Source organism: Anneissia japonica, unplaced genomic scaffold (genome assembly GCF_011630105.1).
Source record: "Anneissia japonica isolate Jap-2015-1 unplaced genomic scaffold, ASM1163010v1 scaffold287743_len2803612_cov181, whole genome shotgun sequence".
Lineage (NCBI taxonomy): Eukaryota > Metazoa > Echinodermata > Crinoidea > Comatulida > Comatulidae > Anneissia > Anneissia japonica.
Window position 1 is genome coordinate 2,332,611 of NW_022733259.1, and position 18,871 is coordinate 2,351,481.

Here is an 18,871-nt window from a genome sequence, read left to right on the forward strand (position 1 = left end):
CATTTAATTTTAATGTTTCTCAATTGAAACATGAGCTAAATCATATCTACATATTTACATCCCAATGACAAATATGGAAACGTGTTACTTCATATTTATAAACTTCCGAATGAAACTGCATTATTTCTGTGTTTTCACTAGAATCAATGAGGCATTATTTCTACCATATGATATTCATATTATTGTGACTCAAACTTGATTCCTACAGTGAACTAAACTCCGCAAAAATTTAACACACAATTTACTACAACTTCAATTAATTCTGTGCTCGAAAGAGAAGCCATTTTGGAAAGATCAACGAAACTACAATTTGTAGTATGGTATTGTGGAGTAATAGACGCTATGGCATGTTCATACCGCGGCCATAAAACATAACCACATGCGACTACCCGAGCATGTCATAAACTTCAGTAACGAAGAACGAATACGTAAACTGAAACGCCAATAATAATGACATTTTAAATGGCAACTCCATTTACTAATGATAGTGGAACAATTTCTCATATTTTGAACGAGCTTAGGGACAAAGTGAAGTTATAGTACAGAGTGTGTGCTGACATAAGGTTGGTATCCATGGAGTATTTTTAAGAGACATTTCAAATGACTTTGATTGGGTAATTAGCAGGTTATTAATTTATGTATAGAAATATTATCACAGTCACATAATTGGCTAAGTAGATGAATCATATCTGAGGGACTGACTGCAGCATCATCAGTCAGAAAATGTTAAATATGTCGTAAAAAATATGATTATGAATATGAGGAAGAATTAACAATCTTCTTTCTTTAAGTGATCTGCCCTAAGGTTAGACTGATGATCATGGTAACAAAAATATTTTAATAATCTGTTCTTATTATTTTTATATAGTATCAACACATTTTTAAAACTAATTTAAATTTTTTTAAAGTAAGTCTTTGTTGAAAATAATTACCATATATAACTTAAGACTAAGGCTTAATGAAAACTTAAAAAATTAATGTAAGACTGCATTTTATTATTAAAGTCCTTTTTTAAAAGATCTGTACAGCGAGCAAAGATTAATGATAATTAAACTTGTGGTAGATCATGTGTTTAAATATAGCTTTTTGGAGAGAAAAAAATTACACATGCTGTACCTGGAAAGTTTAATCAAACTTCCAGTACACATAAAACATGTGCTGAAAAAACAAAATAAGACCAATTGGGTTTCCAGAATCACAATTTAACACATGGTGCAATGGAAGCTTAGTCAAATGGATTATCAACCTGTGTAATTTAGCTTTTCATTTTCCAACTGGCAAATATCTGGTATGATTCTTATAATACTCTTAAAATTTAAATACATATATATTATTAAATACATCATTAACTTTACAATCACATTAAAATTTAATATACTGTATTAACTTGAGCTTCTTGTTCTCCTTTTTAATACAACCTGAAAGTATAATTATTTGTATATCTGAAAATACAGGATCAAAGCTCAGCCAAAAAGAGTTAGATTATTTTCTAAACAATAATGTTTAATAATGATGTCTAATAGCATAAGGCTCTATCTACACTATGAAATTTTGTGACAAAAACATGTGACATATGGCTATGATGACATCACATCATGACCATATATAGGCACATCATGACTATATATGGGCACATCATGACTCTATATGGGCACATCATGACCATATATAGGCACATCATGACTATATATGGGCATATACAATAGTTTCTTGTCAAAGAAAATTCAACAGTATGGACAGAACTTAAGAGTAATCAGGATGTTTATATTTCATGGATGAATGTAACTACAGTACCATATTTGGGATTTGTAAAGTACTGTACAGTTGCACAGACTTTATTACCACAATTAATATAAGCTCATTTCTGGACTTGACAAAATAAAGTGTTGAAATGTTGATTCCAAACACGATGACGATAATGTTGTCATCCATTCCCAGTCTTATATTACACAACCTGAGGTTTATCCTCAATGGAGAACAGGTTGATAGGATGAAAATACAATCACACTAAAAATAAAAGGACTTAAAATACCATTTGTTGTAGACACCAAGGCAGGAACTGATTTGTTTTTGGGTCTATAATTTAATAAAGAAATCTATCTTTCCTACAAAATAAATCAATTAAAATTCCATTAGTGGAGGTGCACAGTGATGGATCCAGATGTCCGAAAAGGGGGTAGGGCCAAATGAGAGGCAACACTCTCGGAAATAACATTTGAGGCGTTATGTGCAATATTTCTTTTTTTCTTTTCTTTATTTTTTTCTTTTTTTAACTTTTAAAAATGGGCAGTGGGAAGGGAAGGTTTTGGGGCCAGCCTCCCTCCCCCACTCCCCTCTAAATTAGCCACTGGTGTAGCTTGGTAGATGCTAGGTTTCTGATGTCAAGATCCTATTTTTTCAATCAGATTTTCAAAGATACAGTATGTTTTTCACATGACCAAAAACATTGCCACTTTAAACATCATCATGCCTATTTTTGGGCAAAGCACACTAAGTCATCACATAACATTTGATTGTGAAGTCAAAGCTTAAAACTTTATATATAGGGCATATTTGCTTTGTAAACAAGAATGCCAAAAGACAACAATTAAGTTCATTAGTGGACCTAATCAATGTTCCGTGTGAATAAATTAATAGAATAAAATATAACAAAATCAATTTTAAATGGATAATTTATTTTACAATTTTCATTCTTATAATAACAAATTTATTTGTTGCAAACTATTTTTATATCTCAAAGGTACGGCAACTAAACTGTGTAGACATTCATGGACAGTATGTGACTTTTGTTAATGTTTTAATTGAGTAGTTAATATTGTTAAGCTGCTTTTAATGCATTATATAATAATAACTCTCTATAGACTGTTTAGTCAATGAAGTGCCAGTAAGGCACTTTAACTGAGTTTGAGGTATGTCTAGCCTTTCACACCAATAATCAAAGAACAGCATTTTTTAAATTAGTAATTAATCTTACATTTCCTGTAATTAACATTTTTTCTGATGGCTGTGATTCTTATATTCTTATTCTCTTAATGTTGTTTTTTTTAGACACTGCGGCTTGAGCACCAATATTGGTGGTGATGTGTGCACTTTACAAATCATTACTATTATTTCCGACATAATTATGTCATGTCACTTTCATCGAAACATTTGATAAAAGAAATGATCTGGGGTTTTTTTTATCAGGAGGTAATGCTTTTTGATTGTTATTACAGCAAATACTAAAAGGCATTTATATTTGTATATAATGTCAATTGTGAGTTTTGTATCTGCTGTGATTAATTAATATCATAATTCAAAATATTTGTTTTGTTATTATAATGGCACTGAAAACTCAGAACATGCCCAAAAAATTGTAATGGGTGGAACTGAATCAAAATGACCTCCGGATTAACTAGTCTGGTATCATAGCCACTGGACCACCAAGCTTATCCTAATGATTAGGGTTAAATTTGCTCCCCAGATAGCAGCGGGTACTGCAAAGGAATAGACAGAGGCATGCCTCCATCTATTCCTTTGTAGTACCCACTGCACAACTGTAGTGCTTAAGGCCAAAGAGTGGAACAAAAAATTCAAACCCATAAGGTCTAGACTCCACACAACTGCCCGAACAACTCCCGTATTTTATATCTAAAATCATCACCAATTGCATTACAGTATACGAACTACCAACTGGTCAGCCTACGGCTCACACAATTCAAATGCCTTAACGCTGTTGAAAAATGATTTGAAATTATCTAAATATTGTGTTATGTGTGTATGGTCCTGGATTAGAACGGTCCACAACAATTAAGTTAATTGCTTATGTTGAATTTAGTGACTGTCTTCATTTTTGGGAATTCTTAAAAAATACTATAGTCAAGCTGGAATTGTGTTTACAATGTAGACAATAAAATAATCTGTAAGAATTCACTCATCAATAACTTGCGAAATTGTACTTATTTTATTTATTTATAAACAAACCAACAGCGAAACAAGAATGGCCACTTACAGAGTTAACAAAAATATGTTATATCTCCATTAATGCTTCACATAATGGGAGGCCGTATATGTCCCATTCATGCTTGATCTAAAGCTTGACATAAATACCCAAGAATGTAAAGGTGATTCAAACCAAATATAGTTTTGCAACAAAAGCACAACTTCAAATCTTCACCTGTGATGCTCGGTACGACACTTTTCACACCACTGATCTCTACTATAATAGCTGGATTGCTCATCGGCCAATCCTTGTATAGCAAAATAGTGAGGCCACCGACTCCATGTTGGAAGGCCTTGACGTTCCAGTTTAGACAAGTTTCTTTTGGAATTTGTTTTAATTATTGTTTAAAAAAAATGATACTTGCAATACTTTTCAGTAATAAATTTAAATTTAACGCAAGAATTTTTTTCAAATCAGCTAACTACTCGATGCAACTGTTTATGGAGTTTACAAAAGCATGAGTGAAGTCTATAGTGATGTCGATCACTAACAAAGCAATAAACTTCGCTTGCAATTTCTTAAACTGCATGAACAGTCACATCAAGTGGTTAGATGATTTGAAAAATAATCATTACTTTAAATTTAAATTTATTATTAAAATATATTGCAAGAATTGTTATTTTTAGCAATAACAATAAATAAAAATAAACTTGTCTGAACTGATACGTCAAAACATCGTTAAAACCAGCGAAGGAACAATCCAGCTATTATAGTAGAGATCAATGTTTCACGCTTGTTGCTAAACTCAGTCTTACTTGTGAACATTCTGGTAATTGTTCACTCACCCAGCCCATTAGTTGGGATGCAATATACAATATACAGCCCATTGTGCAATCAAGCATGACCTAAAAACAAGAGTACGGTATTGAATTATATGAATAAGCACTACCAGAACAAATTATTTTAATTTTTATCTTACTTTGATCATTTTTTAAAGATTTATAATTTGTAAAAAAAAATATATATAATATAATTATTATTATGATTATTTTTATTATTACATAAATTTTTATTCAAGTGAATTCTTAGTTTTAATCTGAAGAGTGTGATGCCCAAACATTCCTACTAATCTTTTATGACAATATTACATGTATGTTTCTATGTATTTTTTTACTGCATTAGCTTACTGCTGATGCATTTGGAGTGCGGTATGTAGTAAAATCAAACATAACATTCTTGAAAAACATTTCATGCATACCGACTGTTCGTATTATTAAATTTGATTATTGCAATATAAAATATATTCACATAGAAACATATTTTTCTGAGAAAAGGCTGAAACAAGCATTTGAATGAACCGACCACACCGCAAACGGCAGCACAGTATCCATGCTGTTACATAGTATACACGAATCGGGCATTGCCACGGAGCATCCATTTACCCGCATAGTATTATGTGTGCGCTCAAGCATGACCTAAAATTCACAGCACAACTTGTCTTATAAAAAGAAACTAACCTATATCGTACATACTGCATTGCTTCTCCGATTGAGAACAACCTTAACTCCACAGTATTAACTGTGCGCTCAAGCATGACCTAAGCTGTATCAGTGTAATCAAGCGTGGCCTTGAACACAAGGCGATTCATTCTCCTACTGTGCATTAATATTCCGAAAGAGAGGAAGTCTACAGTAGGATCAGGTGATGACGATGAAATATCTAGACAACATTGGACAGTGTAATTGAACTACTGGATGCCAAGCACCATTTTTATGCAACTATTTTCAATATTTATCCAAGAACTATTATATTATAAATGATGTGCTTAGTAGGCAATAGAGATGGTTAATATTTCTCAATGAATTTTCATCATTAAATGTATGCATGATATGTTAATAAGTTGCTTCAAAAAGACAATCATTTTGTATTCAACAACATGTTGGTTTAAGAAGGTAAATGTACTATTATACTACATGCATGGTATGGCCTTGGGGTATTTTTAATCGGTGGATACAGTAGCATTTTGATATGGGTGTGGCTACTATAACAGGTGTGGGTTTTTGTATGGGAATGTACTACAATGAAAGGGTATATCTATGGATGGGTATGAATGGATATTTCATAGTTACTATGGTTATGGAGATGTGAGTATAGATAGGTATAACTAGCCACAAATGAAGGTGTTTGTATAGGTACGTAGGAGTGATTTTTTTTTTTCGGGTATTTGAGCACATACTGAGTATTCGATACAGTAACATGTCAGGTAGGGCAAAAAATCACTCCTATGATATTTTCCTGATGCAAACTCACATCAAAATATAACTATGTAGTTATGGAATTGTGTGAAGTATGGCTGTGTATGATTATTTACTGTTTATGTTGGTATGGTTTTACTAAGGGTAATAATTGGTAATTAATAAATAAATAATGTGGCTATGGATTGGTATGACCATAACAGATTGCCATGTGGGCATTTGTGTGGGTGTTAATATGGATGTGCCTATGGATGGGTGGTTAACTACTACAGTATATAATATGTGTAAACGTGAATATTGTTATTTAATGGATGTGTGTGTGGCCATTGGATATTTTTCATGCATATTTACAGAGTATAACAGCAGCACAGGACAGAAGCAACAAATAAATAAAATAGAATCCACAGTCATAGGCTGGGGATATGTGTTGACACATCCACCATGGCAGCAAATTAGTTTCACTAAGTGTGTTAAAATACTAAAAATGACCCATTAAGTTCTCATTGGAATAGGAATTCTGTTCCACATTCCGGGTATTTAGTTACTACATTCTATATTTTTTGCACCCATATCCCCGGGAAAACCAGCCTGCACCCCTTTTTTGGTGCATCTTATTATGTTGATTATTTTTTACTGTGGATCTGCCCCTGATTTAAAAATTAGTACACTTGCAGTAACAAGCATTATGAAGCTGGGTATAACATGTAAAAGGTGAACATGTAGCGAGTATTAATCAGGTGGATACTAGATATTGATAGGAACATGATCCGTTATGTGCGTGTAGATATGTGTGAATGTTAAATGTGCGCATGTGAATATTTGATTGGCTGTTAAATGTGTGCATGGGAGTATGTGATTGGCCGTTAAATATGTGCCTGACAATATGTGATAGTACATTTGATTGTCTGCATGTAAATATGTATGCATGTGTTGATAACATCTTAGTTTATCTGAGGTAAAATCATAAATTTTGAGAACAAAGATTAATTTTTTTGCCAAAAAAAAATTTTTTTTAATATACAATTAGAATTTTCAGATAAAAAAGTTGATAATGTGGGTAAAAAATATAAGTAAATTGCACTTTTTTGGGGGGGAACACTTATTCTAGATATATTACTACATTGAGTGCAAAAACTAGTGAAAATTACCATCATACGAAGTGTGAAAAAAGTGCATTGTAAACCTACATTCATATTTGGTGCTGCTAACATGATAATGTTGGGTATGAATTTAACATGTACTAATGAAATTAACAACCACGGACATTGCAGCAATGAAATAAGCCATTTTGGTATGACTTCTATTTAATATTAAATGCCTTTAAAGACTGCATCAAATTTTAAGTTGGATGAAAGTTATCCTATTGTCTCTGCAAAACATTTTGCCTTAATTAAAATACAATGAAATGCACATCTGTTGTGCTATACTTAGGAATGTATTAATAACATTTTGAAGATATTTCTAGACTAAAAACAAAATGTTTTTTTTTAATTGTAGCTTCCTTAAATTGATTATTATAAGAAGCTATTATCATTATTTTATTATCTCAAAGAGGCTTGCCACCAAAAACCAGCGTACCACGCCGATTGAAACTAAGTAATTAGAATAAAAATGTGACAGTATTGTATACTTTATACACTTTTACTCATAACTTTGGCAAATAGTAAGTTGATTCCAGTAAATGACCCATCATTTTAAAGCTTATAATATGGAGAATATGAAAATATTTTTAAAAAAGTAAATTTTCATATTTTAGTCACTGATGCTACTTTTGTCATGGCACGCCGCCTCATATAATATCAAATTGGAGCAGAACTGTATTTTAGCAGTAAAACATCCTATTTTCAAGTTGTGATGGGAGGGATTTCAGTTAAGATGCTTATTTTCTAATCCCAGGATTTTTGGTTCAAATCCCATCATATGTCAGCATTTTTTTCTTACAACTACACCCCTTAAGCCTCACAATGAGAGCTTAGATTTAATTGTTATATTTTTTATATCCCTCTTTCTATTTCAAAATTTGTATACTATATTTACCTCCCTATTTTTTGCTTCTTTTTATCTGTTTATGTTTTTTATTTATCTGTGAATTTGTCCTTTTTATGATCTAGTCTTTTTCTATGATTGTCTTTTTGTAATTATGCTTTATGTACATCCCAAGCAATTCAGTTTTTACTGTGATTTGTGGATGTTTTTGAAATAAATAAATAATTAAACAAAATAGAGCATTATGTGTATCTGCTGTTGAAAGTATTGCCATTAGGGTGATGATATATTTGCTATTTGGCATCAATAATGTATCTACAGAAATAAATAATAAAGATAATAAAAAATAAACAAATTTATCTGGCTTATGCAAGTAACAAAATGATCAGATAAACCATGCCAAGAAGTTACAACCTTGAGAAAACAAATTTCTACAAATGTGCGACTCCACATCAGAAAAAAAATATCAGATATGAATGTAGGTATTAGAAATTTATAGCATTTTCCAAGGATACAAACAAGAAACCCCACAACATTTTTGTAATTGAATGTCCAAATTTGTTCTCCATCCAACCATAAGTTCTCGCAATAACTCATGGGACACCATAAATGTACTTTAATGTGCAATGAATGTTATCTTAATAACAGGTTCACGTGATAAATTTAAAGCGAGCCTCCACTAACTTTGCGTTCCTACTCACGGAAGACGTAAACATCTTTGAGCTACGCATTGGACTTCACTGTGATATAGCGCTGACCTCATGCCATCACACTATTTCCATGTGTTTTGTGACTTAATTATTAAAACAATGTTTTTTATTTGGGTTAGGAAGCCTCACTCTACTACCAAATGTTGTGTTAATAAATTATTAAACTAATGTTTTAGATAAAAATAGCATTAACCGTATACTCTTACCAGGTGTTATAGTAAATTATAAACCAGTGTTTTCTAGTGGGAGGGGGAAGAAGGACGAATCAATACTAAGCCACAAGGCTAAAAGTTACAAGTGAAAAATAATTTAACATTAATATAAAAATAATAATAATAATAATAATATGAATAGAAACAAGTAATTAATCATACTAGATGTGTCTCACATTCACCAACTGAATGAGGAAAAAAAAAAAATACATGCAGAAGAACGGAACACAATTGCATCGATCACCTACAATTTCATACCACCGACAAGCTTGGTTAGTGGCCACATAATTTATGGATGCAGTAATGATGTTGAGTCTAGTCTAGATGAGTAAGCCAATGTAGTTAAGTACTCGATGCTGGAATGAATGTATTTTTTTGCTCAGCAAAAACAACCGATGCACTATGCATCTAATAACAATTGGAATAAGAGCCTTAATTAGAATGTGATGCTATCAACATATAGGTGTTATTAAAGTTTATTCCTATTGTTGTAACCTAGATGGTAGCACTTTTAAGTCAAACGTGGACCTGGTTTCCAAGCAGGTTACAGACGGGCCAGACTTCGAGGGAAACAAATTTGAATAATTTGCATACACTGCATTATTAAATAACAAACACAAAGGCCAAAGAACAGTCTTAAGAAACATAACCATTTTTTCTGCAAACAATGAGACAGAACTCAGAAAAACATAAGAAATTAGAATGCTCCACCAAGTACCGTGGCTTTCAAGCAATCAAAAGCGCAGATCCAAGGCTCTATAAGTATATGACATATTTTTTTTTTTTTTGGAATATGGTCAAAATTCCCAAAAAACCATTTCAGAGGACTGTAGGCTTATACAAACACGGAATAGTGTGACCTGTTAGCACACTTCTGAAAATAATAAAGATAGTAAATTGAATTAGGGTACTACTTGAAACATAGTGCTAACGTGAGATTCATCTGGCAAATTTCACGCCATTAATCCTATTTCTTATGGATGATGACTGAAATTGTACTCACGCATGAAGCACAATTTACCTTACAAAAGTGCATTGCTACATCATAGTGGCATGCGATACCGCTTCATTACTGAGCAACGACTTACCTTTGTGCTTCCGGAGCTAACTACATTTTATTGTTGCACTGATATATCAGGCCTTAATAAATTCTTAACAAAAACCTAATTTTATACTAAAAATTAGCATAGTTTACCTATATAATTGTATATAAGTTGACAATAGGGAGTTTTCGCAAGCTTACAAAAATATGATTACTTCCTAAATTTTTAGACACCCCTTTCCCTACAGTAGAATATCTGCCACAACATATGCGACTAATACCACAATGATGTATTCGTATTTGTAAGGTTGCGAAATCTCCCTAATGCTAAAATAAAGTACACAATGCTGTAAAGATAAGTTAGAAAGTTACAGCAGTAAATTATAGCTTAGCTAAGGAGGCACTCAGTAATACTGGCCGCAGCTTGTGTTGCGTTGCTCAGCAACGAAGGGATGTTACGTGGACTTCTGACGTCAGCGACGTAGTATTCTACACCAAGTTTCTGTTTACTGATGGTCATAACACAACCTAAATTCATAATAATCTTCAACCAAATGCACTAAAATGTCAATTTCAGGCCCAAATTGTTTACTGTATTTTTAATTCTTGGCATCCTAAAATATATTTTCAATAACTAATGAAAACTTAAGCTTTCTTTCAACATACATAAACTATGTGATATCGCTCCTAAAAGAAACTATTAGACATTTATTGAATTAATTGTTCGGATGTTTGTTTACCAAACAGCTTGAGATCATGTACTTAGCTTAAGTAAACAATGCAATTCCTTATCATAGAGATGAAATACGCACAACTACTCTATATTGCAGCAAAAGACTGTCTGTGTATGTAATTTCAGGCTCAGCATAACCTGTTTTTCATTTTTGCCATCATAACTGGCTGACCTCCCACTGGGGACCTTGATTGTCTACAACAGCGATTCTCAAGCTTTTTTGGCCGGGAACCCAAACAAAACATCTAGGCAATTTCCAGCGACCCATTTTCCAGGACAATTACTAAAAGACAAATACTCAAAATGGGTCAATTATGGTAAACAAAACTGAATTAAAAGATTATATAATACTTAGAAAACCCACTCTTTATTACAGCAAGTTTTAGCATGAAAGTGAAATTCATAGAATAATTTATTTGGTGACACAATTTTTGGTCGAACCAGTATATTCAGAATCGCTGGTCTACAAGCCACTGACAGTGACGTCTACCACCCCTTACCACTCTCATTCTAAATGTGAATAATTATTTATACAGTACTAAAAAAACAAAAACAAAACAAAACTGGATACCGAACCACATCAGAGTTACATGTTTTCTACCAATTCTAAACCATCAAAATGATTATACTCGGCTCAAGCTCCATTTTGCTATATGCTACAATAAATTAAGTGTCACAACATCTGCTAAAAAGACAGCTTTAAAAAATTTGCAAATTAAGCATTGTAATTATTATTTTTTCATTACATAGGCCTACAGTTAAATATTCACACCCACAACCCCCTCATCCCCATCCCCCAAAAAAACTATTCCCAAAAGGGTCTGTACACATGCGCTCATAAGATCTATTAATCACTCATTATCTTATGCTATGGGTCATTTAATTGATATACATCAAGATTTCTCCACCCCATTCCCCACCCCCAATCACCCATCCAATCCCTCACCCCGCTCCATCCAAAAGAGAATTAATGGATATGGGTGTGATTTTTGTCATTCACTTTTCTTTCTGAACAGTTTAATTTAGACACATACTTGTACACAACACAGCCCTTTTTGATATATAATACTGTAATTAAATAAATAAGAAGGCGCATTCTGATAGATCGTGCAGCGAATACATAGCAATGATTTTGCCAAATGCCAATATTTGACAAGACGGGAACCAAGAACGATAAAGATGGATAAGTACGGTACTGAGATCATCCCATTTTCCTCGCATGCATCATCACTTGGAAGGAAGTGAATTTTAAGATGAAATTCCAAGTAGGCAGAGCGATATTTACAATATAAAAAATACATTGATCCATCTGCATTTTTAATTCCTGACGATATAACAAATTCCGAGGAGGCAGACAACAAAAAAGATGCCGGTTATCGACCAACATCATCCGCGGCGAACCGCTAAGCAATGAAGTCGCTGCCGCAGACACCACGGACAGAATCCCGTCCATCATTTTAGCAATGTTGCGGTTAGAAAATACTTTGAATGCGAAATAATACACAAATATCATTCCAAATGCAACGTGCATTTATAAGAATTAAATACAGGAAAATCTTACTCACTTCCAGCCCAAGATGTCATCGAAATAGTAAAAAAATAGCACCGAATTTCCACTCACATAATGATCATAGATTTTTCAGAGTCGGCCAACCATCAACACTTATCATTTTCACCACCATGGAAGAAAATTCTGATCGACCAATCAGAAAGACGAACTGTGGAAACGTTCACTTAAAGAACAGGGAAAAAGTGACATTTTTATCAATAGGAGGCTCACTTGTTGTTCATAGCAACAGTTCGTCTCATCTCAAATTACTCGCAGACTTCATTATATAATTTCATTGATTTCTTTGTATCACAGTAAACTCAGCATTTAAAACATTATGAAAAATGAATAGAACTAATAAGTAAGGTAATATACAATGCTCGTATGAACAATGAATAATAATGATGAATAAGAACAATGACAATGATGATAATGATAAAGGAAGATTGTGATAATACTGGTGATGATGACAATAACGATACCAATAACGTCAACAAAAGCAATAAAGATAACGCTAATGATAATGATAATGATAATAATACTAGTAGTAGTAGTAGTAATAATAATAATAATAAAAATAATAATAATAATAATAATAATAATGATAATAATAATAATAATAATAATAATAATAATAATAATAATAATAATAATAATAATAATAATAATAATAATAATACTGATAATAATATTGTATAATAAAATTCTCTTATATAGGCCTATTGTAGGTGTATAGGCCTACGTCTTCATAAAATTGATTATCATTATTTTATCATGCTTGTCGTGAACATCATTATCGTCGTCGTTGTCGTCCACGTCTTCCTCGCTGTATCGTCGTTGCCGGCTTTCTTTTTATCACGGCATCCTCACTTTTAGAAAATATTTTGTTTTGTATTGTAATTGTTCGAATAAAATAGGCTTAAAAAAATTACATGTAAGGTTAGGTCATGATCAACGTTGGGTATCATCATCGTCATTTCATCTCCATCGTCATCCTTAATTGTTGCAATTATAATCACCATCGTCTGTTCATGTTCGTCGTCATTATCATCATCATCATCATCATCATCATCATCATCATCATCATCATCATCATCATTATCATCATCATCATCCATCTTCATTCATCTCCATCCTAGATGCGGTTATCATCATCATCGTCTGTTATACCTTCGTTGTATCGTATCACCACTCATCAAAAGCATAATGTTGCTCGTGTTATATTAGGCCTAGTCTGGTGACATTGACTAGACATTAAATAATCAATACAACGTTATAAATTGTTTGGGTTTTATGACATCGCCCACGTGTCTTTCTATATTAGAATAATACATTTATCTTCAACTTACCATGGAGAAAATATATGAATACATTTTCTCCGTGGTCTTACGTACAGAATTCCTTAAATCTCCACTGGTTATCATTATAGACACCTATCGCGAATACAACATTATTATCACGTTCAAAGAAAGCCAAAGTTACTTGCTTTCAAACAATATCGCATTTAGTTTTTTAATGTAGAGACAGAGGTTTAACATTTTTTTGGCAATTATTTGAACCGTCAAGACATAAAATATTTCAAGGTTATTCTCAAAATACCGATCAATATCATCTATTTTTTTGGCGTAGAAACAAGACATCTATGATGCAATAAATACATTCACGATTATAGCAAAGATGTAGGCCTACATGAATTGTAACCAAATGTTCTTTCCCGGCGTTCTTTAATCACTTTAAATAATGTAAAAAGAAAATAAAAATAAAAGAACGGTAGCAATTGAAAATCAGATTGCTTTCGAAAAATATAGAAAGAATTTACATGATATTAAAATGAAACCTTATTAGCAACCAAATGATTTTAACACTTGCATTTAGATTGTTGGTTCCCAATAAATAATACCAGGTCTATTGGGATGTATGTTCCAGGGAACAGTGAAATTACAATTCCACTGTTCCCTGGTATGTTCGCTGAGGCGAACGCACACTTCTAAGATGAAGAAAACCCAGTATTCAAATTATTTTGACATTCACTTACATAAGTCTCATTCTAAATATAAAGCGCTGAGGAAAAAAAAAAAACATTTTTACAGGCGTGATATATACACCAACAAAACAAAAATCGGTTTTAATTGACCACCTGTTATTCAAATTATTTGAAAAGTAATGTGAGAGGGCGCTATAGAGTTTATAGCGTTACATAAAAATATAATTTTAAAAGTACAAAGTAATTAAAGGGATGATTTATTCTATTTTTGACACGGAACAGCTATAGTTCTGTTGCAATATTACCAATATCACGTGGAACAGTGCTCCAATGATAAGCCCCTTAAAGTCTGCTTTCATGCGTATTTTGGTAGTAAAACATTTGTTGCTAAGTCAGTAAAAAATGAATTTGTGTCAATCTGGTTCCCATTGGAGTTGGTAACGTTGCTCGTATTCCTAAACAAATAAATGTTTTCATTTAATTTTTAAGGGTCTTTTTCACGAGTCAGTAGGAGTATTGACACGGAGGAGCTGATGCGGCGCGAGGTTTGTGGGATAGGATTGTGTGGGGGTGGTGCTGGCAAAAAACGTAGGGGATTTTTATCTTGAGTGTAATTTTTTTGCTCAGTAAATTTTCGGTGGGTTGATGGAGTGGGGGTGGGGGGCACAGGCCTTTTTGGGGAGAGATGGCGGGGTGGGGAAGCTACTCTGTGCCCCTTTCCACAGACTATGTATCGAAATGTCTCTGTGACTATGATGAATGCCTACATAAAACAACAAAAGAGAGTAAAGAAATTAGATTTATTAATAATGAAATTAATATAGATGAACATAAATGATTGAACGAATTATTGAAAAATAAATTTCTAATTCTTTTAGAGAAACAAATACTTTCTTGATGGAAGTTGATCCTGGTGTTTTGATTGTATTTACTGTCGTCGTGTTTGATACATTGTTGCTTTCAATTTTAATGTTTGTTTATCGGGTTGATAAAGTACTGTACCGGTATATTGTAAAAACTCGAATAAAAACCCTGTACTTGGATGAGTTTTTTTTTTTTTTTTTTTTTTTTTTTTTTTTTTTCTTCTTCTCGAGATCGGACTCTTTTTTAGACTACTTTTGCAAACTAAAAAGGTGGCTTCTTTTCAAAATAAATGCTGTAAATTTTGGATTTGCTACTATACGACATTTTTCAACTATGGAACACGAACATTTTGACCATACTAGTACCAGGGAGGTATAAAAATAATATTTTTATACCTGCCTGATAGTACAATAAATAATATTGATACTGACACACTACCATAATCATAACAGTCTGAATGTAAGTACTATCTCGAAAGAAGGCCTTTATCTTGATTAGAAGCCCATGGGCTTCATTTCGAGATTAATTTTACAAACTGAAGAGCGGACTTCTTTTTGAGGTGGGCTTCTTCTCGGGATTAAGCCCATGGAGCTTCTATTCGAGGTTTTACGGTAGGTGAATCCTCACCAAGTCTCCCTGAAACTATATATATATTTTCTTCATAAAGCGCAAATAAATTATAGTTACCGGTGAATATTGAATGCCAAAATACGGTATAAATCCTTTAAAAAAGAAAAAAAAAGTAAGTGAATAAAGTATCATAAATGAATAAGCGAACAAGTTTACAAATAAAGAAATGAAAAAGAACGAAGGAATGAATAGATTGACCAGACGTACGTCAATCAATCAATCTGACCCTTGACCGACCAAAACAATCAACAACAAAAACGAATCGCCAGACAAATGTAAAATGGCAGACAACGCAAATTTAGAAGCAGACAGTTCAAGTAATGAGAAGAAAATAAAGTTATCTGAGCCAGATATAATATCAGATATCGGTGAGTATATTTTTTAAAGATACAGAAATTTGTTAAATTTGAGAAGAAGAGCTACGGGACATTCGAAAATAGGCCTAGATAGAGAACATCTGTGTTTTCCTGTATGTATGCTAATAATGCGCTAGGCCTAGCTAGGTTATCCAAGCAAGGAGGTTAAAATAAACCTCCTTGGGTTATCGAAACTATTCTCACGCATCAAAGCGGTCGGGGAGCATCCATGGGGAGGCACAACAAGCCCTAGGCATAGTCCTTGTCCTAGCCCAAAATGTATTCAACTTCTTTTCCCATAATGCCCAAAGTTTGCGAAATGGCTGCAAATTGGTTAAAAGGTAATTAACCTGTAGGAAGCCTAAGTTTTTATGCCGTTTATTTTATGTATGGAAGTGGATAGGCCCTAGAGGCCTAGGCCTAGGCCTATATATATTTACATTCATAAATTTATCTTGCCAACAAAAAGGCCTCAGCAAATCAGTGCCATGGTGAGTTTGGCCACTGCGGCTTGGTCCAACGCTAATTTCGAGTGCTGAAAGTTGAACTCACATTAACGTACATTTAACCACTAATTGATAAATTTACGTGGCCAATAATGCAAGTTTATTAAAGTACGGTATGACTGCACATGCGTTATTTATTTTGCCTAAATATGTCGTTTGCTGATTTGTTTACGGTAACATAAACATATCCACTTCCTTTATATATAGTTTGGCCCCGTTTATTAATTCATATTTTGTTGCTAAATTTTGATTTATAGGAAGAGCTAAAGATGAAGATATAATTGCACAGGAAGATCGAATCCAAAATGAGGTATGTAATGAGGCATGGACCATCTATTACAGCAGAGGCATGGACATTAATTCCTAATTTTCACAAGTGAGGTCTCACCACAAAATGAGTCTCATGGTTAGAAATTCAAAAATTGAGTTTATATTATATTTGGGTATATCACATTATAAGCTTTCATTTTGAATGGCTTCCCTACTATAAGTAAATCCAGAGATGTGAGCATTTAAAGGTTAGGTGTATAAGAACCACGTTTTGAGAAAATTGATCTCAAAGATAAACTAACCTGTACAAATAATATGACTAGACTTACAGAATATGTGCACAAAACACTGTTTTAGCAAGAAAATTCACTTACAAAGTATACAATAATAAAATATAAGTATCAAGTTATTCAAAAACATTAAAATCAATATTTTTTTAAAATATTGACTTTGGCCTGTTTTGGTGAATATCTCAATATGATTTCACCAACGATGCGTTTCATTTCGTGGTGAGACCTCACAAATATTAAAAAATTGGTAAAAAAACTTTGGTATTTTTATCACTGTTGCACAAGTATTTTGGCTAAAACCCGGAACTTCAAGGGTGTATAAACCCCTGGACTACAACTGTAGGAAAGAGACACCCCTCCCAAACCATCTTCTTCTCCTATGGCATTCAAAGGAATTGGCAAAACACTGGTTTGTTTCTGTCTTTGTTGGTCCTATAAATATCATTGTTTTTTTAGATCAAGGAAAACACTAGTTTGATTGGTGCTAAGGAAGACTTGTCATCACTGCTTGAACAGTATGCTGATGATGAGGTTTACCAACAAAAGATTAGGGTAAGTTTAGAGTCGGGCATTCACTGTGACAGTCGTCGGCCAATGCGATTCTATGGCAAACACAATGTCATATGCACAACATTAGTTGGCCGACAGTCGTACGACACAAGGAGTGCCCGCCTTTACGGTCTTGTACATTTTTCAGTTTTATGAATAAAAAAGCTTAAGTTTAGACAGAAAGTTAAGCCAGTATAACCAATTACTCACTTAAGTTGATGATGGCGAGGGTAAACGTCAAGGATTTCAAATATAAGGTGACAATTATATTCAATGATAGATGTACACCACATAATTACATTCATCCTCTTTAGTCTAAAATGGATAAATTAAATTCCTTAAAAACATAAACATGTCTAACTGTTGCCATCATTTACTGTGATAATACTATGCTTATTATGATAACCATTTGATGTTATCATCATCATCATCATCATCATCAATTTTGTTATGTTTTAATTATAGTTGCTGTTATTATTCTTATTATGATAATTATGTACAGTACTATAATGATGATCTGATGGTAATGATATTGATAATGTTCACAAAACATTGGTGGTTGTATTGTTTTTTATTTTGTTTTTAAGGAACTTAGAGGGCGTTGTCGCTATGTTAGGAAATCTAGGCCAGATGGTAACTGTTTCTTCAGATCATTTGGATTTGCTTATATGGAGTACCTTTTGTCAGACAAAGAAGAGTTATACAGGTAAGGTACTTGTGTTACCACCAACCAACACAAAATTTAGGGCTGACTATCATTTTTTTGCAATGAATGAGCCCAAAATATTTATGATGTTTAGAAAATCCACATTTTGTACATTAATTCGTACATTAGCCATGTATTTTTGCGAGTTTGTTAGGGGATGAGTTGACTTCACAAAGTATCCTATGGATTTGTGCATTTCACTGGAAGGAATAGCGTATTCCATTGCAGATTAATCAGCATTATGAATCATTGCTCCAAACACCTATGGAACACATACTCAGCTCCCAGGGGAGAATTCCATATGTTG

The 18,871-nt window shown here is 33.0% G+C and overlaps 1 protein-coding gene across 1 annotated transcript; it reads left to right on the forward strand.

Moving 5' to 3' along the window:
- The first annotated feature begins 16,106 nt into the window (after positions 1–16,106).
- LOC117115970 (ubiquitin thioesterase OTUB1-like) lies at positions 16,107–18,589 on the forward strand. The gene is made up of 4 exons (XM_033259870.1): positions 16,107–16,255; positions 17,007–17,059; positions 17,766–17,861; positions 18,446–18,589. Exons 1-4 carry the CDS (start codon positions 16,168–16,170, stop codon positions 18,566–18,568), a joined length of 360 nt encoding a protein of 119 aa, XP_033115761.1. The 5' UTR covers positions 16,107–16,167; the 3' UTR covers positions 18,569–18,589.
- Positions 18,590–18,871: the final 282 nt, after the last annotated feature.

Coding starts and splice junctions, on each gene's coding strand:
- LOC117115970 (XM_033259870.1), top strand. CDS start 16,168: ATGGCAGACAACGCAAATTTAGAAGCAGACAGTTCAAGTAATGAGAAG. Junction 16,256..17,006: donor AGATATAATATCAGATATCG/GTGAGTATATTT, acceptor TTTGATTTATAG/GAAGAGCTAAAGATGAAGAT. Junction 17,060..17,765: donor AAGATCGAATCCAAAATGAG/GTATGTAATGAG, acceptor TTGTTTTTTTAG/ATCAAGGAAAACACTAGTTT.